Source organism: Amphiura filiformis, chromosome 7 (assembly GCF_039555335.1).
Source record: "Amphiura filiformis chromosome 7, Afil_fr2py, whole genome shotgun sequence".
NCBI classification, from domain to species: domain Eukaryota; kingdom Metazoa; phylum Echinodermata; class Ophiuroidea; order Amphilepidida; family Amphiuridae; genus Amphiura; species Amphiura filiformis.
This window is the reverse complement of record NC_092634.1, coordinates 60,496,840-60,522,981: the sequence shown is the minus strand read 5'-3', so window position 1 is coordinate 60,522,981 and position 26,142 is coordinate 60,496,840. Positions and strand designations below refer to the sequence as shown.

Below are 26,142 nucleotides of genomic sequence, written 5' to 3'. Positions count from 1 at the left end.
TTTGAGGTTTCGACCCTATCGGGTCTCAACCTCAAACCAACTAACATCTCACCAGTCATGAACAACACGCCCATTATTTCTGATAATGGTCTGTTTCTCACCCTTTATCTACTACGTATACATGTCTACAGGTCATACCAGGGTTGCCATACAATCTCAGCCCTAATCTCTGGACAAATAATCAAAAAGTCACCCAATTTTTTCTTTAACCATTGGGTTCAGGAAATTGTCAAAAGTTACAGGCAATATCTTCAAAAAGTCGCCCAATTGGGCTACCAAAATGCCGGTTTGGCAACCCTGGGTCATGCAAGGAAGCTGAGAATCAAAGGAACATTTCCACTTCTTATGGAATTCCCCAGGTTTTTGCACTGTGACTTTATAAACATTTATCAGTTTGACTTGCCATTTACCAAGTGGTTTAGGGATTTGACATATATCGTACATGTGTGAAATTACATACCACCTTGTGACTTTTAAATTTTAATGCACAACATGGACTACACAATTTAACAGTGTAAAACTAAAATCATTCCATTCTATTAATACAAGTCAAGGGCTCAGTGCAAACCTGCCTTAACTCAATAGCTCCCGGTGTAAAATTATTCATAAGCACGATCTTGCATTTATACACCAAGGAGGAGCCACTCCCACATTGGAGGAGGTGACACAGACATACGGGCTGTTAACACCCCTTTTACAGCATGCTCTGTCAACAAAAGGCCCCTTATTTTTCCCATTATATCACCCAATGTCATTTTCCATATTTTTCAATTTGAACAGTAACTTTCATTTCAGCAACGAAAAATGGAAAGCCTTATCAAAAATTTTAGAAACAATTTTTTTTCTTGTATTTTTCCCCAAGCTGCAAAATATTTACAGATCTTGGTGATTTTTGGGGTCATTTGGGGGACTGACAGGCCATATTGGAAAGGTCTCTCCGCCCGTAGAACAGGAGTTTTCTTTTTTGTTGACTTATCACTGATTTTGTTACTTATTTGCTATTTGAAGCCATTTGGAAATAGAAATGTAATGTGATTACTGCTTTGGCTTTCATTCAAAGCCCCATTTTAGTAAAAGACCATGTCCTCACCCAATGCCCCCTTTAGTGTAGGTCAAAACAGTCTGTCTCTCACCACTGACCCTATATTCTCACCAAATGCCAAAAATCATGCTCTCACCCAATGACCCCATATTTTTAATATTTTGCTCTCACTAAATGCCCGTCACTGCACAGTGTATTTTACCCATACGAAAAATCATTCCGTACAGTGCATGCACAGATCACTGACAGTGACACAATCAACCAATCAGTGTTTGGGAAATCGTCAACCCAATGACGATATTGCAGCAATTTCATTGTTAAAATTCAAAATCGTTCAAAAACACGAATTTTTTAATTGCAAATATTTAATTTTTGTGTGTATGAATGTCAATGTCTATCTCAGTATCTTCCATTGACATATCGTAGCATGGAATGCGCTGAAGGTTGTGAAACGGATCCCTTGCAAATTTGGCGGATCTTTTGTTTTTTGTGACATTAAAATCCATCTTTCGCATGGCCGCTGTGTGTGTTTCCCAGGTGGGGGGGGGGGGGTACGGGAATGGGGGTCGGCTATGCACGCATGGATTCTGTTGATACGACCTGCATGCAGAAACACTATACTGCTGGCTGAGTGTACCAGTCGTAGCAGGGTGTAAAATATACAACAAAGACAATGTTTATTCTCAAATACATTATTGTGTAAATATAAGCATTTGAATAATTTAACAATAATTTGAACCTAAAAAAATTGAACATGAAACTTCATGCGAGATTTTTCAACATATTTGACTGTTGGATAAATATGGGTGCTGCAGCTTTGGAGCTAATGCAACATGGCGCATTACTTTGAAGTTGGTAATGGGTAAATTACACTGTGCACTGTGAAAGTGTCAGCCCTATACATATATATAGATACATTTCATACTGAAGTGCCTCCTCCCTCACAACTTTACCCACAGGAGCTAATGGAAATAAGCAGGTCTGGAAAAAAATGGTAATTTCCCCGGTATGTAGACAAATTTCCCTCCAACATATCACAATTTCCCACTATTTCTTATGTATTTCTTTAAAACCCAAAAAAAGCAGATTACCAAATTTCCAGGGAATGATTATGTGTAATTGACAGTATATATTTTGATGTAAATAAAGGACGCATAACATTAATCTCTGAACTTAATATTTGGACTTTATTGATGCATTGCTTTGTCGACAACTTACCGACATCGGATCTTGAGATTTGACGACTGTCAACAATGAAAATTCTACTGGACAACAGCCCTATGTGGTATTTTGACTTTGGAAATGTCTTATTAAATCATACAAACAAACAAATAAACAAATTCTGCACACCTACATTCCAACACCATCAATTGGCTTAACATTTTTGCAAACAATTGTCCTTTTTGCAGACAGTAAAAGTCGGAGACAGAAGTCCTGTCAATCAGCATTAAAAAAGTTACATTCCTGTTGTCTGCAGGTAAATCAGCCATGTGAGTGCAAGGAAAAGCTGCTTTATTCAAAATACTGAATTATGAGACGTTAAAGAAAAAAACTCTTCTGACAATTTTCGCATTGTTTCATTTTGCCACACTGCCCTAGAGAACCTGCGCTCAAAGAACGATTTCCAACAGAAAATGCCAAAATAGCCAAGTGCCCTGTTTTTTTTAACACTTGCCAGCCACAGCCAGTTATACTATCACAACTGAGTGACTTACACATTTTTACACTGATCTATGGTTACCAATACCATAAGACTTTACGCTTTAACCATAACACCCCAGTTGCTTTTTGGCAAGGGAGAAGGGTAGAAGGAAGGAATAAAGAACAAAGAAGAAGAGGATTTCTTTCTCAGGTGCGGTTTTGGACCACTGACCCCTTGGGTGCCAGACATGTGCACAGGCCTACATGTAACTTGCCATGGGTGTCTAACTTGGCCAGCCAAGCTTTCTGTGGCCATATGACTGTTCGCATGATGACGCAATGGCATCCCGATACCACCGGGATACTTGCGTGTGCATATGCTTTGTGAATTGAGGTTTTTTGATGTTTGGTTCGGTTAGCGTTAATTAACAGACTTTTTGAGATCCATCAAGGACCAAAAAAAAATCTGTCAAATTTTCTGAAATGGCTTAAAAATGGTTGATAAATCAGGGGAAAACCCTTAAACCATTTTCATATCAGAAATACTGATACAATTTGTAAAGAAATCAGAAAGATTACAAATGTATGCCCATCTTTGAGATCGCGTCCTCTATTCGTTTTGCATGAAATTCCTTATGCCTGATACAGAATTAAGATTGATCTCTAGCTCTTGAAATGAAAACACAGTGTTGTAGAGGTAAGTTACCGCACTATGGACCATCTGATGATGGCCTCATCCCTATGCCATAGTCGAGTCCAATAACCTCAATTAAACAATCATAGTGCAAAATTTGACCTCGAGTTGCTGAGTATGAGTTTTTGTACCCAAATTTTCAAAGTTCATTCAATGAATGTGCAAGTGTATTAAAGACCTGTACCCCTGATAGATGAGCATGTTGTGGATCCTAGTGCAGTACTACATTAGCAAATACTGTAGAAGTGAAAAATTTTCGCGCTACATTTATTTTCACACATTTCACATTCCAAGCTGCTACCGCGAAAATAACCACTCACGAACATATTCCTTTTGTGTATAGGTCAATGTACGGAGACTTAGAATCACAAATTTAAAAACAATGGAAACAGTTTAAAATTAGCAAAGCACAAAAAATTAATCACACGAAAATGTCCACTTTTACAGTATTCAAAGTCAGCCTTGAACTTGTCATAATTTGCAGTAATACAAAGTTTAAATAAAATGCCTAATGGCAGCTATGGTTTAAAACCATTTATTCCCTTGAGGATATTTACAATGAAAAAGTTACTATATTATGACCTTGACCATGACAATGAATTATATTTACTGAGACTTGCAATTTTCAGGCTACTTTAATTTCTTGATACTTTGACACCGATTTCTGTTCTACCTTCATAAACTTTTCCAAACTTTCAATTTACCAAATCTAGACCCACAGATACAAAAGGGGGAAGGGGAGGGGGCCCATTTAATAGAAAACAGCTTAAAAATCGAAGCGATCATATGACTCACTTTCGGTTCATTTCCAGCTTCAATTCCAAGATGACGGTCCAAGCAAATAGCGTATTATCATGAAATACCACAAAATTGTGTTGATCTATAATGTGATTTATTTAGGGGCTGTGCAAAACCCTGTGTACCCCCAGGGTAGTGAATTCTCATAATGGTCTGCCAAAAATTGCATGCCCCGCCCCCTTAAGCATGCCAACTAAAAATATCCCTCTCCTATCAAAATACCAAAGAGTATTTTCCCCTCCCCCTTCACACATGGCAGATTTTGGGGAACCTGAAATTGTCTAATCATATGCATGATGCATAGCGAGCAGAAACGTTTTAACATTTCTTAAACAGGTAAACACTTCTACACCTTTTTAGGACGTAACATATTATCAAAACGGTGCCCAAATATATGCCGGGGGGCACTTCAATATGAAATGGATATAGGTGTAGGGCTGGCACTAAGGGTCATTCGGTGAGAGCAAAATGTAAAAAATATGGGGTCATTGGGTGAGAGCATGATTTTTGGCATTCGGTGAGAGCAAAATGTAAAAAATATGGGGTCATTGGGTGAGAACATGACCTTTTTTAAATGGAATCTTTGGGTGAGAGCGAAACAGCGCCACAAAAACCTCGAAAATCAAATTTCTAGTTCTAAATGGCTTCAAATTTCATTGTTTTTTTCAAAATAAGTAACAAAATCAGTGAAAAATGAAAGTTGCTGTTCAAATTGAACTTGTAAGGGTCTTTGGGTGACAGATCAAATGGAAAAATAGGGGGTCTTCGGGTGACAGCGATGCTGAAAAAGGGGTCTTAACAGCCCTACATACGCGTCACCTCCAAAGTTGGAGTGCCCCCCCTCCCCGGAATATATGTTCCCAAATTGTTTCCCCTACCTTTTGGCCTGCCAAATAACCTTTACCCCCCTTTGGCCTGCCAAATAACCTTTACCCCCCCTTTGGCCTGCCAAATAATCTTTGAACACCTTGCTAAATTAAAAGACTCTTCAAACTATTCCTCACCTGCTATATATTGTGAAAATTTTGTCCGTAAAATGATTTCACTACACCATACTAATACTAGGAAAGTCTAATGAACCTTAACCACTCATTACACTTAATTCATTAACTTGAATGAAACACATCATATCTACAAAAATCAGGAAGTTGTTAGTCCTGCAAAAAAGTATTTCGTATTAGGGACCAGCTAGTCTGTAAATAATAGTAACTGTTGTATGAATGGACAAGTTAAGTAAACACCAGTTAACGTGATTAGCAATATTTTCCACTTCATTACCCATTTAATGATTTTCATGACAAATTTCACTTCAGTTGTGATCAATTTTATTTGTCGTTAATTTTAAGCAAGTTTCGTCAAAATAATTCTTTAACCATTTTCATGGTAAAGTCACCTACAACTCTAGACTGATTCCTGCTTGTCCTGCCATTATTGCCCAAGACAACCACCAAAATTGATTTTGGATACCCTAAAACATAGAGGCCATGAAGCCAAAACTGCTCTATTTAACGGTTTCGTAGGATCCCTGGTCGATGTGGATGTCTACCAGACAACCACTCGGTCATTTTAGGTTGTCCGCAGCCCATCTTGGTTGTCTGCGGTAACGGTTTCGTAGGATCCCTGGTGGATGTGGATGTCTGCCAGACAACCACTCGGTCATTTTAGGTTGTCCGCAGCCCATCTTGGTTGTCTGCGGTAACGGTTTCGTAGGATCCCTGGTGGCTGTGGATGTCTGCCAGACAACCACTCGGTCATTTTAGGTTGTCCGCAGCCCATCTTGGTTGTCTGCGGTGACCAAACCTGTGACCACTCCACTTATTTTGAACAATCCCTTCATCAAATCACCCACATTTGATGACATTGACCATGTTGACAGCAGGCCCAGACTATATACATTTTTTGTAGGCTGGCTATCCCATGTATTTTCTCTTTACGTGACCCAACTCCTTGAACACGGGCACGTAATGGGTCTACAATGAGCCCAACTCTCGGTGCACCTCGGGGAAAAAAGGAATCTGTAAAGATAGCACCACCGTGACCACCCACATAAGACTTGTAGTGCACCGGGGAGGGGGGGGGGTGAGTAAGTGGCTGAAAAGTGCTAAAAACAAGTTGCTTTTACATGATTTTTCAGGAAGAACAGGGGGGCCTGAAGCCCACAAAACACCCCTGGCCCATATTGCTGATATATCGGTGATACTATACAAGTTGGTGGATCCCTATTAAACATCAGTTATGATGTTAATTGTTAAATTTTCTTTTTAATTCTGTTCCAATTTGTCAATAAATCTGAATCGCTGGCATTATAAGAGGCGTAGTGCACGTTAGTTACCATTGGTTAATGGTTCAAGCCTGGGCTCATACACTTGTTCCAAATTATGATATGCCATATCGCTCATTCTACAAAATCCGGTGCCAATAGCCTTTTTTCCGTTCTTTGGTCCACAAACACTTTGTCGAGCATTTAGGGCATCAAATATGTTGTTTTTCTGGTAGAACTCAACGAGATCTACACGGACATACATAGTTTTCCATACTTTAAATGCTTTCTTCAGCCTGATTAACCCTTGCAAAGGCTCAAAAATTGCTCAAAATGCGTTTCCACTGCTCAAGTGTCACATCTAACCCTGAATATTTTCTTTGAATAAATGCGATTTCTTTACATATTTGTTGTTTTTAATTAGATAACGCACCATCATATTGTTTATCAACATTATTTTTTAGTGATTAAAAGCGTCTTTGTGTAATTCTAAAATAAATTGCACTTTCCACCAAAACGCTGTGAGCTCGTTACCCCTTTTTAACACACGTTATTGGAAAGAAGTAAAACAGAGGTATCAATGTAATTTGCGGTTTTGAAAGGAAACACTCATAGGTTTTAAAAATCACAGTAAAAATCGTGATGCTGTAGCATTTTGGCATAGAAATGTTGTAAACATTGAAATTTCGACCGACCATGTTAAGATTGGTGAGCTACGTTAACAGGATTCTATAGTATGCACTTGTATAACATGTACTTCCTCATAATATGTGAAAGCTACCAGTGGTGAACCCCATTTATATTATAATTAACCGACATAACGTTCTAACGTGCGCAAATCACATTAAAAACCAGTGAACTATGTTACTGTGAGCTACGTTACACACTCATTTACGCATCTTCAAAACTTCTATGAAATGGTGAAATCTGTTTTACATTTCACTCAAGTGATCTTTAGATTGCTTTTTATGACCTTGGATTGAGTAAAACCAGCCCATTTTGTAGTCGGTAACGTAGCTCACATTACATTGAGTTTTAGTGTTAAAAAACATCATGACTTCCTGAAAGAAAAATATGCAAGTGGTGTTGGCAATTTTTTACATCTGAAAGTAGTGATACATTTACTCTTAATAAACAAAAAAGCAGGTATTTTTGAACAACTTTTATTTTTTCAATTTTTTTAGTGGATTGGCACCGGATTTTGTAGAATTAGCGATATGCTTTGTGTATTGTGTTGGGATCATTTCGATCAGTGGTTTGTAAAAAAGAAAGCATGAGCCTGTCATATTCTAATGTGCACTACACCACCGAAACGTTCCTTGGGTCCGTGTAACAGTGGATCTGTGTCACATTTTCAAGCCTAGTCAACTGTGCACTATAACGGTACACAACATCAATACAGAAAAAACTCAGAGAAGATTTGACTTTGTTGTGCTGCGTTAATTGAAAATTAACAATATGGGGAGTTTACTGATATAGACACAACTTCAAGGCCATGTTACCTCTTAAATCAGAACCCTTGCAAGATGGGGCAAGTCCACTGATTCCATCAAGGTCTAGTGACGTGAAGAGGGCACAAAGTCACAAATTTAAACCCTCTAAAAACCTCATGTAGAAACACTACATCACATATATTGGAACACATGTAGGCATTAAAATAATGTAACAAATGCCTGCATGAACCCCATCATCTCAGTCAATCAACTTCTCACCTCTCATGTCATGCAGCAGCAGAATCCAAACCTACTTCAAATGCTGGTAGGTACTTGCAAAGCACAATCCTGCATATACACATACATGTACTTACAGACTTGTGAAGTATAGTCCTTATGAATAATGTAAAATGCACAATTCCTGCATATAGGTACACATGTAGTTGCTAAAAATGTGCAGTGAACTTGTCTCAAATAAACTCTTAAACATCTGCCACAACAAAAAAACAGTCAAATATTTACTTTTTTGACCCATTTTTACAATGACCTATCCTACCAGTAACAGTCACATGTTGACCACAAAAAAAGTGCAGTTCCTTTTTCATAGTTCATAATCATGAAGAGGGTAGTAAAAGAAAGCTGCCTATCTGCAATAGCTGCCAGGTGTCATATGTACAGTATAGAATGCAGAAAATGGTCAAATTGTCTATAGGGCAGCATAGCTAGGGTTTTCTGCCTCGATCTGTAGACATAACCACACATTGTATTCCACTGACACTGCACTGATAGCATGTGTCCTTAATTTGCTTTTTACTGGTCCCATGTGCTGAACTTTTGAACTACTTTTGCAGACTCACTCTTTTCCTTGCAATGCATTTGCAATGCTCATCTATTTAGGTACAGTTCCAACAACCCAATACACATCATTAGAATGAACTTTGGATTTGTTGGGTACTAAAACTCATACCTCACAACTTGAGGTAACATTTTGAGCTACATTGTATGCTTGATAAATGGATATGACTGAACTATGCCGTTGGAGATGAGATCCTTTGTGAGGCAATATAGGAATATTCTCATCTGTCAGGACATAGTTCTTTAGTTTTTAAACCAAATACTGTTAAAGTGGTAATTTTTGTGCTGCATTTATTTTTGCGCTGTTCACATTCCAAGCTGCTACCGCGAAATAACAATGCATGGATATATTTCTGTTGTGTATATACTATAGGTAGGTCAATGTATAAGGAAAATTAGAATCGTAAATTTAAAAACAAGGGAAACTGTTCAAAATTGGCAACGCTCGATTTTTCACTTTTACAGTATACTTGTACGTCCATCGCATAATCCTTTAAAGGCATATTCAGTGATTTGCTCATCTGAAAGATTGTAAAAATCATTAAAATTCAGATTTTGGCACCTTTGCTTTGTTTTTTTAAAGCGCTAACATAGCCCGTGTCGTATAAAAAGACAAAGATGGCTCTTGACATTTTGAGAAAATATTTCGAAACTTTTTTGTTGAAGGCTATGGCTAGCGCGCACAAATCATTTACAAATATATACCAAAACAAGCCAGAAAAAAATCCTAAAAGTATCAAGAAATCCTCCTTGTAGTAATTCTCCTTTTGTAAACCCAGGCCTTTTGTGGAAAATGGACTAAATTTAAGTAAAGGATTTGTTTTTGTAACATTTGAGGCAAATTACCAAAACTTGAATTGAGTCACTGTCTCACTGACATAGCCTGCAATCATTGTGCAAATTTAGATCATGGTGCATTTGCCTTACATGCATATATGAAAAATACACATTATGACATCAAAATAAATTTTGTTGTCCCATTTGCACAATTAACCGGAAATGAAACTTGCCCAATTCCATACAAATAAGTAATCCAAGATATTGTCAGACTAGCAAAAACATGGAACAAAACCTGGTTCCATTGGAGTGTTGCCGAGTATAACCAAGACAAGGTGGTTCGTGAACTACTAAATTCCCTGCCCATAGCGGCCACAGGGAGTGTTGCGATGAAAATAAGTGGTTCTTGAACTACTGGGCTTCCTACCATAGCATAGACAAGGTTTATTTAACCATATTTTACCCCATTTGACCTTTAACCTGTGACAGATGACATGAAATGTTTTTGTGAACAAACTGGAAGTGTTACCTAACTGCACAGAAGTTTTATGGTCACTTTATCAACCCATCACCTAATTTATGATTATATGTAAAAGGAACCATACTCAATTCGCACTTATCCGCCATCTTGCTACCAAAATGAGGTTCTCCTGCAAACACATGCGCAAAAAGTGCATTTTATTTCTCGTGCATTTCTAGCAACACACAAGGACTTAATTGCAAAGCATATGCCGTACGCGGCAGTTAAGGCGCACATTTGACAGGCATACGCACACGCAGCTAGCATTTGCCGGGTGGAACCTCGTTTTGAGATGACCGTCAAGGATTCTCGAGTACTAATATACTATAGGATAAGCCACTCGTTTGCGCAAATGAAGTCAGTCATTCAGTATGCGCGATAATGCATGTGATGGCATAGTACCCCTGTATGCGTGTATGAGTGTATAACCTGTGGAAGAGATGATGCAATGTTTACGTCATCGTTTCCAAAAAAATTAAATGGCGAAAAACGGCGAACATTTGGTCGAATCTTTCTATTACAATCATATCGTGAAAAACCAAATAGCTGAGGAGTTAGCTCAATATGCTAGGAAAATATTTTGATCGAGGATCCTATGACGAGACTGGCTAAATAAGCTGTATTTTTGCTGGAAGGGGTCCGAAAAATTGGCAGTCGATGGGCGCCATCTTGGATAAATTTGGTGTACTGAAAATGCCCAGCAACTGTCAATCAAATACGAACTTGTCAATTGAATATAGGATAAGTCTGTTCCACCGTGGCAGAAATACGCTAGCGTTGTTGTGCGAACCGTCTTGTAAATTTTAGGCTAAGGTGCCTGAGCGTTACCAGGGCGTTACTAGGTGTACTGAAAAAGCCTAGCAACTGTCACTCAAACTGCCGATGTGTCAATTAAGTTGCCGTAAAGTGACTTCAATTTTTATACAGGGTTTGAATACGAGTGTCACAGCCCTGTGACCGTGCGATCAGCCAATAAGTGGTAATACACAGCATTGGGTGATTTCTTCTCCAAATCCTTTGACTGTAATTTGGGCTCCAATTGAGCACATGGCCCACCCCATCTACATGTAGTTCAACTTTTGAGTCAAGATGAGTCGCTCAATAAAGTTTCAATAAAGTTGTAAATCGTAAAAGTTTAAACCATGACCTACCCTGTCTGATGTGTACCAGTGAAAGATGTGAATCCTTGGCTGGATGGCGGTTACTGAACTTTGGCGATCAGAAAACTTGCAGCATGGTCATAGAAGTTATATAACAAGTCAGTCACTAGCCTTCATTGATCAGAGGATTTGCGACCCACTTCACATCACTAGACTTTTATACAATCAATGGACTTGACCCAACTTCCGAGGGCTCTGATTTAAGATCCAACATCACTTTGAAATTATGTTTATCATCAAAATCAGAGTCCATTTGGAATAGAAGACAGAGACCCAATGTCATGAACAGAGATGAGGGGGTCTAACTTCTTATGATCCTCTAATGACTGAAATACACCCTCACCCTACACATCAAGCCAAAAGTTAGGATCAATAATGGTCATTCTGATGATGCCTATCGACTATGATAGGTGAAACGGTCCATAGTGATAAAAGTACTGGATTTGTTCAAATGAAATCACAATGTCTACAATATTCAACGAACCTGATGAATCTGTTTAAATAAACACACATGGAAACTACAGATTGGCAAAACCTGCACTATTTTTGTCTGCGACTATTTATCCTTCTATTGTACCTGACAGTCAACTAACGTACCTTGCACCAATACAAAACAGAACAAAAGTATATTTGTTAATGGCTTTGATAATATTAACAATATGTTTTGGTTGACTGCTTAAGTGTGAAATTATGTATAGTGCAGCTTACTGTACATTATTGTCAAAACCCTCCATAGAGTATCAACAAGCAAAATTCTGGATTTTACATAAAAATTTCAGAATTCCTACATTTTGCAGCATAATATGAGATAATTGAGAAAAATATGTTGAATTGACTGGGTATCAACATGACTAGTAATGATCTAATGATTATTGAGATGAGTTTGGTATTTTTGGGGGAAATCTTATCATTTTTGGCGCAAAATGGTAGAAATTGATAATATTTTGCATACAAAATCAAAATAAACAGGTGTACATTATTATTGTTAATTGGGCTATTCTAGTTGAAATCCTTCCACCCCCTATGGAAGACATGACCTTAAATCTTCCACACAGGGGGTGTGAATTTAAAATGGGGTTACCTGAATGGGTGACTCCATTTGAAATCTGCACTCCCTGTGTAGGAGATAATCTTCCACACAGGGAGTGTGAATTTCAAATGGGGTTACCTGAATGGGTGACTCCAGTTGAAATCTACACTCCCTGTGTAGGAAATTAAGGTCATTTCTTCCATAGGGGGTGTATGGATTTCAACTGCAACAGCCCATTGTAGTACGGGCATGACTGGCCACTGCAATGCAAACTATGCAATACTTATGAAATCTTTTCATAATTTCATTTTAAATTTTATCTCTCCCTCTCTTTCTGACTATAACCATGTCCACTGGGAGACAGACATTCAGAGGATCAGAACTCTTAACGGTTCTAACCAGCAGAACAGTGATAGCAAGCCACACGTGTGACCGTCACCCGGCCAACAGATTTGTGTGTATGTAGGTTGGCATGATTGTACAATCGGATCATGAGGGATGCATGGTCTTGCAGTCGCTTTGTGCTGTGTGCTATACTCATGAGTCCGGGGGGGGTTGTACTCCCACTTTGGAGGTGACGCGTATGTAGGGCTGTCACAAAAAAGACCCCATATTTTTTATGATCACATGCTCTGTCACCTAAAGACCCATTATTTTCGCTTTCGATCTGTCACCTAAAGACCCTTATATTTCCATTTGAACAGGAACAAGTCATCATGGTAATCTATCACTGCTTTTGTTACTTCATTTAGAACTAGTAATTCAATTTTTGAGGCTTCTTTTGGCTCTCACCCAAAGACCCCATTTTAAAAAAGGTCATGTATTCTCACCCAATGCCCCAGATCCAAACGGTTCGTCTCTCACCCAATGACCCCATATTTTGTACATTTTGCTCTCACCTACAATGTAATGCCAAAAATCATGCTCTCACCCAATGACCCCATATTTTTTATATTTTGCTCTCACCGAATGCCCCTTACTGTGAAAGTATCAGCCCTACACCTATATCTATTTCATATTGAAGTGCCCCCGGGATGAGTCAAAAGCACTGTGTGGACACAACTCAAAGTGACTTACAGGTTGAGAGGTTCAAAACCTTTGATTGTTTATTGCCTGTCTGAACACATACCTTATGTGATCCCTTTGTAGGACCAACAAATTCCTGAGCATGAAGCGATACAATACATTTAATGTACCAAGTCTTCTGCATAACGGATGGTGTATTGTTGGGAATCAAATCGTTTAACCCCTGTGATCATAACGAGTTGGTAAACACGCGACTGCAGGGTATGTACTTGTTGATTTGTATTCTGCAGAGCATAACTTTGTGAACATTTCAAGTGACTATGAACGTGTCCTACATTGTTACAATGATCTTTCATTATTTATATTTAATCCAATTCGTCATGTTCCCTTTTATGATAAAATAACTAAATTCTGCCACCCCCTGGCTTTAATGAATTTACTGACCAGTCCCTGATGCTAAAATAGGGCTACCCTTAAATAATCAACTGCCATTTTGAAACTTTTTCTAACTCAAATAATACCAGATGCTTTCATCCACATGCGTTTTGCAAAATATATTTATAATTAAATTACATTATCAGAAAAACTTACTTTTCCAGATACAGCATTAAAACCTATAGATCAAGTTAGATGTGCAAAATCTTACAAAAAGTTCAGGATAGCAAAATGTACTTTTTAAATATTTTGGAAAATGTATTCGTTCATTTTATGAAACTCAAAATTCACTGCTAGTAAAAATTTGCACATAGGCTTTTGTCAAGTTTTACTCAAAGATGTTTTCAATCAATTGTCAAACAAAAGGGACAACACAAAGCTAATTAAAATTCCTAAATGATTCTCAGTAGTGAGCATTCTCAGCTAATGAGCATCTCTTTATTGAGCCAAAAATGAGGCTCGTCCACACTAAGGGAAATCCACCGTGTGAAGTGTCAAAAGTTTTCGCAAATCTGATCTAAACTCCTCATCCCCAGGCATGGTTTTCGCCAGCCCATAGGGCTGGTATCTAATTCTGAGATGGGATTTGTGTACACTAAAGAAGAGCTAAGATTATAGCCTTCTTCTATTGGTATGAATTATTTTTCTTACTTCTTGTGGTGGAAATGTTTTTGATGTCTGCTAATTCGATTTGCAAGGAAAAGAAAGTATGTTTTGCCGTTTCAACGAAAAACGATTGAGTAATGCCAAAGTTATGTTTGAATTAATTATGACTTAAAAATTTATCATAGGTTAGGCCTACACATATAAACATAAACTTGTTCAGCAATCAGCATATCAAAAAAATGACATGGTCAACAATTAGTAATTAGTGGGGAATGATCACTGGAACAAGGTCATATCAGTGGACTACTGAGCATAGCATGATGTTTGGTTGCCTGTGAGTGCATATTTGATATGTTGATAACAGATCTAATAATGTTGTAGAATCAAAATCTTCATTATATGGACCACATTGAAGTCAAAGTAATTATCTATCCTATCCTGTATCGTTTTATGGATAAAATTGACTCAAAATGTTATTGATGATATTATTGCTATCTTTAACATCAGTTTTGTCTTTTCAATGGGAAAATCCGATGGAAAATAAAGTTTTTAGGGGCTAGCTATAACATTGAACAATATATCCCATATTTTGACATGCACTTATAGAAAATAACTAAATCATTGCCTTACTTTATAAATTATAAATACTGTAAAATGACACATAACTAAAGTGAGGCCACTTTCTATCTTTTTATTTGATTCATAAAATTACATTCAACAAAATGATTGAAGACTGAGAAAACACATAGTGCAGACTATTACAGAATGGAGTAGGTAAGATGCCATGTCCATAGCTTTGCAGAAGTTTCAGACTAACAATCAACACATTCAAAAAATACAGTTTAAAAGTGAAGATTGTAGTGAATGATCAGTCCTTTATCATGTGCTTGCCACTATCTACTTTATAGTAAACCATACATTGCGAAATAATATAAAATCATTTTAAAATAAAATGTGCATGTAAGTTGAGTTTACATAGCGAATTAACTAACAACTGCAGTGTATTTTTTGATTTTAATAATAAGCATGGGTAAAAAGCAGTAAAGACAAAAATACAGAACAATTTGGAGTAATGAATTAAAGAGTTGACAGGAGTTATAGGAGTTAATGTTTTTGCTGTTTCAGTGTGCATGTTCTCACCATTGATGGTTTGGTGAACTGTCATGTAACATGGATGTAAGCGTGATCCTAAAAATGCCTTTCACGGTGACCCAAACTATTTACAAGACCTCTTCTGCATTGAGGCTGGCCTTCCCTTTTAAAGGGAATTTTTATTAACAGCAGTCTTTATACCTGAACTCTAAGAGGTAGATGTTATTACCATTTACAGACTGTGCAATCATTAAAAGCCCCTTGAGCCTTGGGGGTAGGAGTAAAATGAGGGGGGGGGGGGCAAGAATTGTTAGGCATGCCAAAGGGGGAGGGTAAGCAATTTTTGGCACTTTCTTAAAAATAAATCACTTTAAAAAGGCTTTGGAAAACAATACTGAAACGCTCATTCAAATTTTCCTGCTCGTGCTAGACTATTTAAGCTTTAAGTTTGCAAATTTGCAAATTGAAATTGGGATCTCAAAAATTGTCATGTGCAAAGGGGGTGGGGGCAAAGATATTTGACAGGTCGCGAGGATGGGGCAAACAATTTTTGGCACACTGTTGGAAATTTTACCCCCCCCCAGCTCATAATATTGCACTGTAGGGCCTTAGTGCATTGCATAAATAAATATTGAAGTACTGATGATGGAGTCTTGTTAATTAGGCAAAACATGTTAATTGGAACTTCTTCAAGCAAATCAGATGTACGAGGGGGTATCAAAAAGTTTTAGAAATCGCCCAGAAGTGAAAGAGCTATATCAATGAAATTTTGTCAGTGCAATCACTGGTCCTTATGTACACTATGATGCAAAAATGGTCTCATAAGAATGTTTACTTTTTTTACAGGCGCTAGATGTCAGTACCTGCCTAACCGCATAACCAGCAAAATGGAGAAAATTGAGGCATGTAGCATGATTAAGTTCCATTTTAAGGGTTACAGTGCCCAAAAATCTGTGATGAAATAAAATTCATTTTCCAAAAAGCAACAGTGACAATATCACAATCACCACCGAAGATAACTTTCATTTCATCATCGATTTTCTAGGCACTGCAACCCTTCAAATGCAGGATCTTAATAACGCTGCTTGCCTCAATTTTCTCAATCTTGCAGTTTATGCGCAGTAACTGGGGCAGTAGGTTATTAGCATCTAGCGTCGCCTGTAAAAAAAAGTAAACATACTTATGAGACCATTTTTGCACCATAGTGTACATAAGGACCAGTGATTGCACTGACAAAATTTCATTGATATAGCTCTTTCACTTCTGGGCGATTTCTAAAACTTTTTTGATACCAACTCGTATAGTCAGCACTTCCCTTAAAAGTTCTTGTCAAAAGTTTGAGCAAACCTGATCTAATCATTAACTCCAGGCACCATTTCTAAATTCATCATCCCCAGGCATGGTTTAAAACAAGTCTTTACCTGAACTCTTGTATTCTTGCAGGAGGAGGACATTGATAATTACCATTAGGGCATTGTAGAAATTAATATTGGAGTACTGACAATGGATTCTTGTTAATTAGACAAGTCATGCTAATTGGAACTTTTTCAGACAGATCACATGTCTAATGAGGTTTGCCACTGAGAATTTGAAAGTGGACCCAAAATACAACGCCCCAGGGCATTTCTTAGAGAATATACAGCAATCATTGAAAAGCCCCATCCCCCATGTGTTTTTTTTATATTGTTGCGAGTTAGTAGAATACACTCTGTTACATTGACTATCTGACTGTTCAGTGCCAGTAGTAATAGTATTCAAAACTGTCTTATTTCTGTAGCTTCAAACGGTGATTAATTTGTATAGTTTGTAAATACAGCAAGATTTTAAATTGAGCTTAAAATGTTTTCCAATCTACTCATTGAAGTATCCTCTCCAAGATACTCGGCTGTTTTCTGTGATGTATAAAATATACATAAACTTTCCCCTTTGATATCTGGACATTGGACAAGCTGGATATATGTTGCCATTGAACACAGTAAAGGTCAGTGAGAGGCCCGTCCAGGATTTATAAATGCGCCTTCAAACTAACGGGCAATTTAATCCAAACAAAAATGTGATTAATATTATCTTATAGTAAGATTGCACAACTGGCTTGGGATCACTTACGAATAAGCCCAGTCTGCGAGAGGTAAACTAAAACAGCGATTTCCAATCACCGCAATGTAGTTAGGGTTAGGGTCAGACAGGTTAAGGTTAGAGTTAGGGTTACCAAAAATGTAGGTACTTAGGGTTAGACTTATGGTTAGGGTTACAGTTAGGGTTGGGGCCAAACCTCATTCTGTTAATTGGTAATCAGCGACTCAGAGAGAGTGAGAGGAAGAAAAGGGTGAAGGGGAGAGGGGAGGGGAAGGAGTTTTTTGTTTGTTTTTTATATCTAACCCACGCTTTTCATGAAAACACCCTTTATATACTGAAAAGCTATAACCCACCCTATCATTTTCAGAATGAGTTTGTTTTATAAAACCAAGTGATTTGTTCTTAATAATTATTTTTCTAACATATAAGGCATAATGTCATGATTGCCAGAGACTCCCTTTAAATTTATTTATTTATAGCATTCGGCCATAACCAGGCAAAACTCATAGTGCTCAGAAGCTACTAAATTAAAGGGATGCCATGTATTATGCCAAACAAATATAACTGAACTGGGATATGGAAAGAGGTCCATAGGGGTCGAAAAAATGTTAATTTCCCGGGAAGCAAGCTAACATACAAAAAATACATTATTTCCCTCCAAATACCAGAATTTCCCTCCAAACATCAACATTTCCTGGGAATGAGCTTCCCAAATTCCCCACTTGTTCGAGCCATGCAGGTCCGATTTTAGAAGGAAACCTGGGAGCACCTGGAGAATAACCTGCAAGAGCATAAATCGGGAACCAAACTCACATGTGGTAATGCGGGGAATTGAACCCAGGCCTCAGTGATGAGAAGCGAGTGAGAAGACTGCTGCACCAACCCGTCCTCCGTTCTTAATAGTCCAGGGAATTTTATAGTCAGTTTCAAACAGCTAAACATTAAATCTCAAGGGTCAAAAATATTTAGCAGGCTCATAATGAAAGTCCTTCTGAAATTATTATTTAACTGTAAAAAGCACAAAAATAAAAACTTCATAAAAAAAAAAAAGATTGCGGGCCAAAAATGATTGCGGGAGGGTCGGGCCTATATTTAGGGTCGGTCGGGTTACGCCAATCAAACAATTTTTTTAGGCCTAGGCTATCTACCCAGGCTATAAGTGCATTCTACTTAATGGAATATAAGTATCTCAATTGGAGGAAAGTTTTAATAATCAGAACACTGAGTTATATATTAGCATTAATTATAGCAACTTAAAAATGTCATTTCTTTGAAACAGCATGACACAGTTGGTATCTATGACAAAAAGCTATAGGCTATCTCCACCCATGTTAGTGCATTCTATTTCATGGAATTCAAGTAACTCAATTGGAGGAAAGTTTTAATCATCAGAACACGCAGCTATATTAGCATGATTAATTATAGCAACTAAATTTTATTTCTTTGAAACAGCATGGCACAGTTGACATCTGTGTGTAGACTATCCATCCACCTAGGCCATTAACGCATTCTATTCCGCAGAATTCAAGTATCTCATTTTAGAGGAAAGTTTTAATCATCATATCAGCATCAGCTGCAAACAGACATGACATTCCAACACAGCACTTGTATTCTTTGAAAACATTGCCTCAGATGCAATAAATACCAGACAACAAAACTGCACAGTGTCCATACAATTGAAACACGGCATTTCCAAGCAAACGGGGACATGACCCAAAACATGAAAAAATGCTCAGAACTTAACTACAATGTGCAACAATCACAAATTGGGTATCAAATGAAAGAGAGGTTTGTAAAACATTAAATTAGGTCCTCTTATTTACGTTAAGCATAATAAGCATATTGCCTATTAACCCTAACACCGGATACTACCTTATGCTATCGGAAGTTAAAGAAGGAACGAAAAGGGAGAGAAGAACAAAGAAGTCACTTGGTACCCCCAGGATTCGAACCTGAAGACCCCTCGCAAGCCAAGCACACGATCACAGGCCGGTAGCCATACTGGTTGCGTTGTCTCGTCCAGCGATTCTCTGAGCATATAGCACTTAGGCTGATTGCGTCATTGCATCGCGTAGGATTCATGCATGCGCCGTGGTTATCATTATGGTATTTTGTGGCATTTAGGCATGTTAAGGTTAAACAGTTGCTTGAACAAGAACAAATTTTTAGGGTAGTTTGTTTAAAAAACTTTTAGTTTTTTTTTCTTTTAATTTACAAATATTTGAAATAGTGGTTATCGATCTACATTACTGAGCAAAACTTGTCTCAACGACTTTTACTGGGACCCATGCACGCGAAGCACGGGAAAATTTGCAATTTAATGCTCAAATGAACCACAATGTGGTTTTAAAATAATTTTGGACTGAAACAAGCCAAAGGAAAATCATTGCAAATTTTGGTCCATTTTGTCCTGATATTTCAAGCTGGTGGGGGAAGCATGCCACTGGCGGCTTCGAAGCAATCACTTAATCCAATGAACCAATTCAGCATTCTTATACGAATAGACATGCGTTCACATTGTCAAACTTCCTCAAGTGAAATCAAGCAATTCCCTTATTTGAATCCATGGGGTCTATGTCAATACCTGAATTGTACTTCATCTTCAGCATCGGCATAAGCAGCAGCGCCCTCTAATGGTTCCTCTTGTATTGATATCAACGTCTCATCAATCTCCATCCCTATCTCATCTGTATCATCAAAAGATGAGGAGAACTGGCGTCGTTGACCTCGTGGACCAGCACTGGAGGGGTTACTGCTATGACCATATGTGTTTGGAGAATGACTGTAAAATGACAGAAAAATCAACATAATTATTAACCCTTTGGTAAAGATAGCTTACTAGTAGTGTGAGGGGTATGAATTTCAAATGGAATGAACACAGCAGCTCCATTTGCATTTCATACACCTTCTGAAAAACATTCAACCTGAATATTGCACAGAGGGAAGGGAAGTTTCAAATAGAGTAAGTTAATTGCACTAATTCCATTTGAAATTCATACACCATCTGTGGAAGACATTTCCAAAATCTTCCACAGTGATAGTGTGGATAAATTTTAAATGGAATAGCTTATATTTCAACTAGGAATCAATTTGCAACACATAGCAAGCTGCTTCCAAATTTACATTTGACAACTTGATGATATACTGCAGTAGCTGTGTTCGCACTATCAGACGTACGCCCGGCGGAATAGGTCAGCACAAGTTGCTAGGAGTAGCGGTTGGCGTTGCCAAGAGTAGTGGCAGTGTGAACGATGGTCAGTGTAATTGCCGCCAGACATACGTCCGACAATTTACTCCTGAAAAAAGTCAGGAGTCAGGAGTAGCGAGCTATGTGTAACCTCTGCCAGGTGTACATGTTGCAATGTGAATGCTGCTACATTATACATACGCCTGGCACCCGGTGTAAGTTTTACCATTTTTAGGTCGGAACTAAGAAATTACATTTTGCATGGTTGAAAAAGGTCACAGAAATATAGGAAGTGGTAGCCGATGTTCACGCTGACCAGAAATGAAAATGCTTTGAAGAACTGGTCGGCGTAATGCTATAGGAGTAGGCTAGATGTGGACACACGGTAGTGTAAGTTCATGCCAGGTGCAATTCAAAATGTGAACACAACTTATGATGTATCATGGTTCTACTAGATATGACAAGACCGGATTAGATGTTATCAATGGTAATACATGATGACGACATTTACACATGTATGGATGGAAGAGATGTACTACTTATAAATTAATATTACAGTTCAAGATTTAATTTGTCTACACCCTACAGTACACTAATATCTTTGAACCAGACTGAATCATATTGGTAGGCCACGTAAAAACATAGTTGGTATGTGACTGTTCACCACAACACTGGCTATAATCTTGGCATTGTAAAAATATTGAACAGGCAAATTCTCCTCAAAATAAGCTTTATAATCAGGGTTCGGTTTACTTTTGATTTTGCACAGCAATTTTTAGTGAAAACATTATTTAGGCGATGTTATTATGATACTTAACCGCAGGCACCGAAATGTGGAGCTTTGGATGTATTCTTTAGCATGTGATTGCCTTGCCTTTGCAGAATTGCCTGGCTGCTCATGCAAGTGCCAAAATGAACTTTTTTAACTAAGCATGTTTACAATGTAAGTTGTTTGCAAATTGCTATACAAGCTGAAATTTGTGTAGCAGGTTAACCAAAATGGCAGCACTGTTTACAATGATACATTATATTATGCGTCCCTTTCGCTTGATTGAAAGGGAGTACAAAATCAATGGGAAATTGGAGCGATTACGGAATAGGGTGCAACTCTACTAGTCATATTACAAGACTGCCCTACCTAAACCCGAACCCTAAACTCTGTTCACGAGGACTGAACTCAAGTCTAGCAGGTTGCACCGAGGAAATTCTTTGTTTTCTATTATTTTTAAAGATTTTCAATGGACCAAATCTTAGAACTTGCTCTGCAGACATTAATTGTGGCCCCTTTGTGGTGGATGGTCACATAAATATCAAGATGAGAGCATGATTGAGCCTGATCAGTGGCAGGATCCTGGGGGAAGGTTGACCTCTTCCGAAATTTATTTTTTGGGGTGATTGGAAAATTTATATTAAACAAAATGGTAGAATTTTCCACAAGTTTTAAATGTATGTGTGTATGTTGGGGGGGGCTGTAAAGCCAAGTCTAGGAAGGCAGATGCACCCCCAACACAACCTCATATATGACTTAATCTAGTTCAAGTCCAGATAGATGTAGATAAAAAAACTAACATGCGAGTATACCAGGGCTATAAACATGAATTGGTATGATGAACATGATGAACTTGGATTGGATAAACATAGACAGTCATTCAACTGTCAGCACATACCAGACAAGATGTGCCAATGAATGTTGTCTCATGTCCAGGTAATTGACATCACTGATGTCTTAAACATGTTAAATTCTTGGAAGTAATTTAGATGACTGACTGATCATGCTGATAGCACTAGTATTCTGAAGCAATATGTGCTATTCCAGTTGAAATCCATAGTCTCCTATCAGTATAGGCCTAGGCCATAAGGCCTAAAAAAATTGTTTGATTGGCGTAACCCGACCTACCCTAAAAACAGGCCTGACCAAAGACTTTTTTTCTTATTTTTTTGCAAAAAAAATTGTAAAAATTTAAAAAAAATTAAAATTAAAAAAAAAGAGAAAAGAAAAAGTTCCAAGGCCTTTGTCATACGCAATTTACAGCTTAAAATGTGTGTGTAAAAAAATTATAATAATAAAAAAAAATGCTGACCAACCTACCCTAATGTTTTTTTATGTTATGCCAATCAAACAATTTTTCTTTAGACCTATTCAAGGTTTTCTTTTAAATGCACTATCGTACCCCTTCAAATACAAAGTATTGAAAACACATCTGTTGTTATTCCATGATTCAATATATAGGAATACGCAAGATTTTCATCTGGGGGTGATGGGTCTACCAGGGTGGGTCTAAATTTACCTTCATAAAGCATTGAATCATTAATTTCTTAAGGGGGTACTACGTCCCTGTGGTAAATTTGTGACTATTTTTACACTTTTCTCAAAACATATTAACACACTGGTAACAAAAGTTATGTATATTATTGGGGCAAGGAATCTAATTACTACACTGAAGTTTCAGTGACTCAAGACAAGCGGTTCAGTATATAAGATAGGAATTAGGAAATGAGGTACATCCTAGCGGTACCTTATTTCTTATCATAAATAACGAACTGCTTGTCTTGGGTCACTGAAATTCCAGTGTAGTAATTTGATTCCTTGCCCCTATAATATACCTAACTTTTGTTACCAGTGTGTTATTAGTTTTTGAGAAAAATGCAAAAATAGACACAAATTTATCGAGGGGTGTAGTACCCCCTTAATGTCGCTAAAAACAAATTGCTAGAGATGGGTATATTGAGGTGAGAAAGTATAGTTAACTTATGGAAAGAAAAATTGTATTCTCAAGCACCCTGGGCAAAAAAAAAAAAAAAAAAGTCAACAATTCAGTAAAAAAAAAATTTCTTCCAAAATTATACCACCTGAGTAATGTGTTATACCCCTTCATTAATCATAGGCAAAATTCACAATTGAAAGGTTATAAAAAATTGAATATACTTTAAAAATAACATGCTTTTAAAAAAGAAACCTCTGGCCACCAATGACCATGCAGTCAAAAGTGCTCTATTCAACAATTTCGTAGGACAGATATGGACAAATCCTGGATGATAGATGATTTAGCTATATTTTATTTGGCAAAACAAGATACTATATTTTTTTAATCTTGAATAGAATTAGTGTTGTATTTTAATGGATCTTGAGTACAACATAAACACACACCCCAATGATCATAAAGCAATCATCAGATATCTTTACAAAATTAGTCTTATGAAACTGCAGATCAAAATGTCACACATCTGATGAACAGGATAATTATAAATCTGTAGCATGGTGTATCCATCTGTTGACTCCTAAAGACACTGCCAAACAAACTCATTGTGTACAATGTATAATGCATGAATGTGTAGAGGACTCCGAACCTTTGGGAAGTTCAGTTGGAAGTTCATGCAGTATAATAACACCTGGGGTTCCACATTTTTGAGTGCATGTTTGAGTTCAGCATGGCTCAAACCTTGAAACTATTTTTTTCAGGATTCAGACCTTTACATTTTGCAAACCCATCCTTCATTCTCTTAGTTTGGGTTGTTCCATCTATTGCGCAGGCATTTCTAATGTCTGTCAAAGGGGATCTTGCAAAATCCTAATTTGGTTTGTACAGGACCTTTCAGTTGAAGTCAATTTTCTTCACATTTCATGTTAAAGGCATCATCATTGGTTCTCCTTCAAAGCCATATTATGTGATTTGCTCCACAGTGATTAATTCAATTTTTCTAGAATTTCTACTTTTTACATGGTAAAACCCAATGGTGTACTAAAATATCATGTGAAAGACCTGGTGAAAGCCTGAAGTGCTTTAATTACAGTAAAATTTAAGTTTTTATAAGGCTTTATTCTGAGTCCACCGATTGAGTGATGGACGACACATGTCATACATGAATCAGTGATGTATAAACTGTGTGCATCGCTATTCGTCTTATTTAAACGTCCCAGCTGCGTGAAGCTCCGCTCAATAATAATGCGACTGGCGTCTCGGCGAGCTAATGACACACATTATAGGCGCTGGAATGAAACAGCAAATTCTTTGTTTTACCTCATTTGTTTGGCTCGAAATTAAAAGGGGACAATGTGATAAGTGAAAACTAACAATTTGTGGAAAACAAATAGTTCTTTATGCAAATCACACATTACCATTATTGCTTTAACTCAGAGGAATTGAACTTGAAGATTGAATTTCTACACTGAGGTGCTGAAATGCTCCCATCTCATCTCATACATCTGAACATACCTATCATTAATGTTATGAAACTGCACATGAAATGTCACACATTATGTAAAGCCCAGACACAGTATAATTATATCCTGGTGCAACATGATGTAGCCATATGCCGACTTCAAACGACAAGTGAGAAACCCAGGTCGCTTGTACATAATGTATGATACAGGATAGTAGACATGTTCATACTCTAAAGCAAAATCATTTTTATACATGTATACAATGTAGGACCATGTATTCAATGTTGATGCTCTTTATAGACCTTTATACCAACCTGGGCCGGGCAAAAACCACAATTTTAATTTTATGCTGTGTACTTTTGAACACTTACAAATGACATCTTAATTCAAAATTTAAGTTTAAAAAAAAAATCTTTTGAAGTGTCAGTGATAACATTTAACCATTTAAAACTGACTTTTCTGGTTGTCATGATTAATCACATTTTGAAAATTTCCCAGAAGACTGATACGCTGTGTTAAAAAAAACCAAAAAAACATTACGCATTCGTTTGTGAAACTACCATGGACTTTAAAGACATAACATTTTTTTACCTAAAAAGGCCTATTTAGTGATTTGCTCATCCGGAGGATCGTAAAAATCATCCAAATTCAGATTTTGGTACCTTTGTCATTGTTGTGCTATCATAGCGGTTAAGCCAAAAGCAATTTGTATTAAAGACTAAATAAGACAATTTACATGAATCAGTATTTTTTTTTACTTTATAGAAAAATTAGCTTTTGAATTTGAACTGCTGTTTTCCTTGTTTTTTACTAAAATCTTTCAATAAAACACCTGATGACAATTTTAATGCATATCCTTCACTTTTAAGCATTTTATTCACACATTTTTAAATTTTTTTACACATTCAGGACCCATTTCTTGTGACACCCTATACATGTATACAGATAGGGTGGAAAGTACTTTTCAGTGTTGGTCAACCTCTTAATTTGTGCGGATCTTCATTGATCAATACCATGTGTGGCTGTGTGCAGTAGAAAGAGACTTACAAATATAAACGTTATCAGATGTTTGGTGATTTTGGGTTGTGACCAGACGGTTTTCAGATAAAATGTACACTTTAATCCAGGACTTCTACTGACCATCTGAAAACTCATCAGCAGACTAATGTGACTGGATCAATGAAAATAGGGCATGTCACCAAAGTTGATCGGGCACTGGCAGAGAAGAATGATTTTATTTAGGTACAACTGTTACATGTAGGCCAATTCCAAGTATTACTTGTGTCAAGGTACTACATGTATAAGGGAAAAAAAAACACTTGAACAGAAGTTTTTATTTTAAAAGCAA

The 26,142-nt window shown here is 37.3% G+C and overlaps 1 protein-coding gene across 3 annotated transcripts in view; it reads right to left on the bottom strand.

The window, feature by feature from the left end:
• The window catches only part of LOC140157417 (biotin--protein ligase-like), a 110,053-nt gene that overhangs the window by 62,551 nt on the left and 21,360 nt on the right, over positions 1 to 26,142 (bottom strand). The window contains exon 2 of one of the 3 annotated variants that reach the window (XM_072180605.1): positions 20,030 to 20,227. In XM_072180605.1, the coding sequence (XP_072036706.1) occupies positions 20,030 to 20,121 (92 nt within the window). In that variant the 5' untranslated portion in view covers positions 20,122 to 20,227. Of the gene's footprint in view, positions 1 to 8,147; positions 8,235 to 20,029; positions 20,228 to 26,142 lie in introns of those variants that run through there. The other 2 variants (XM_072180606.1, XM_072180607.1) reach the window with 2 other exon arrangements.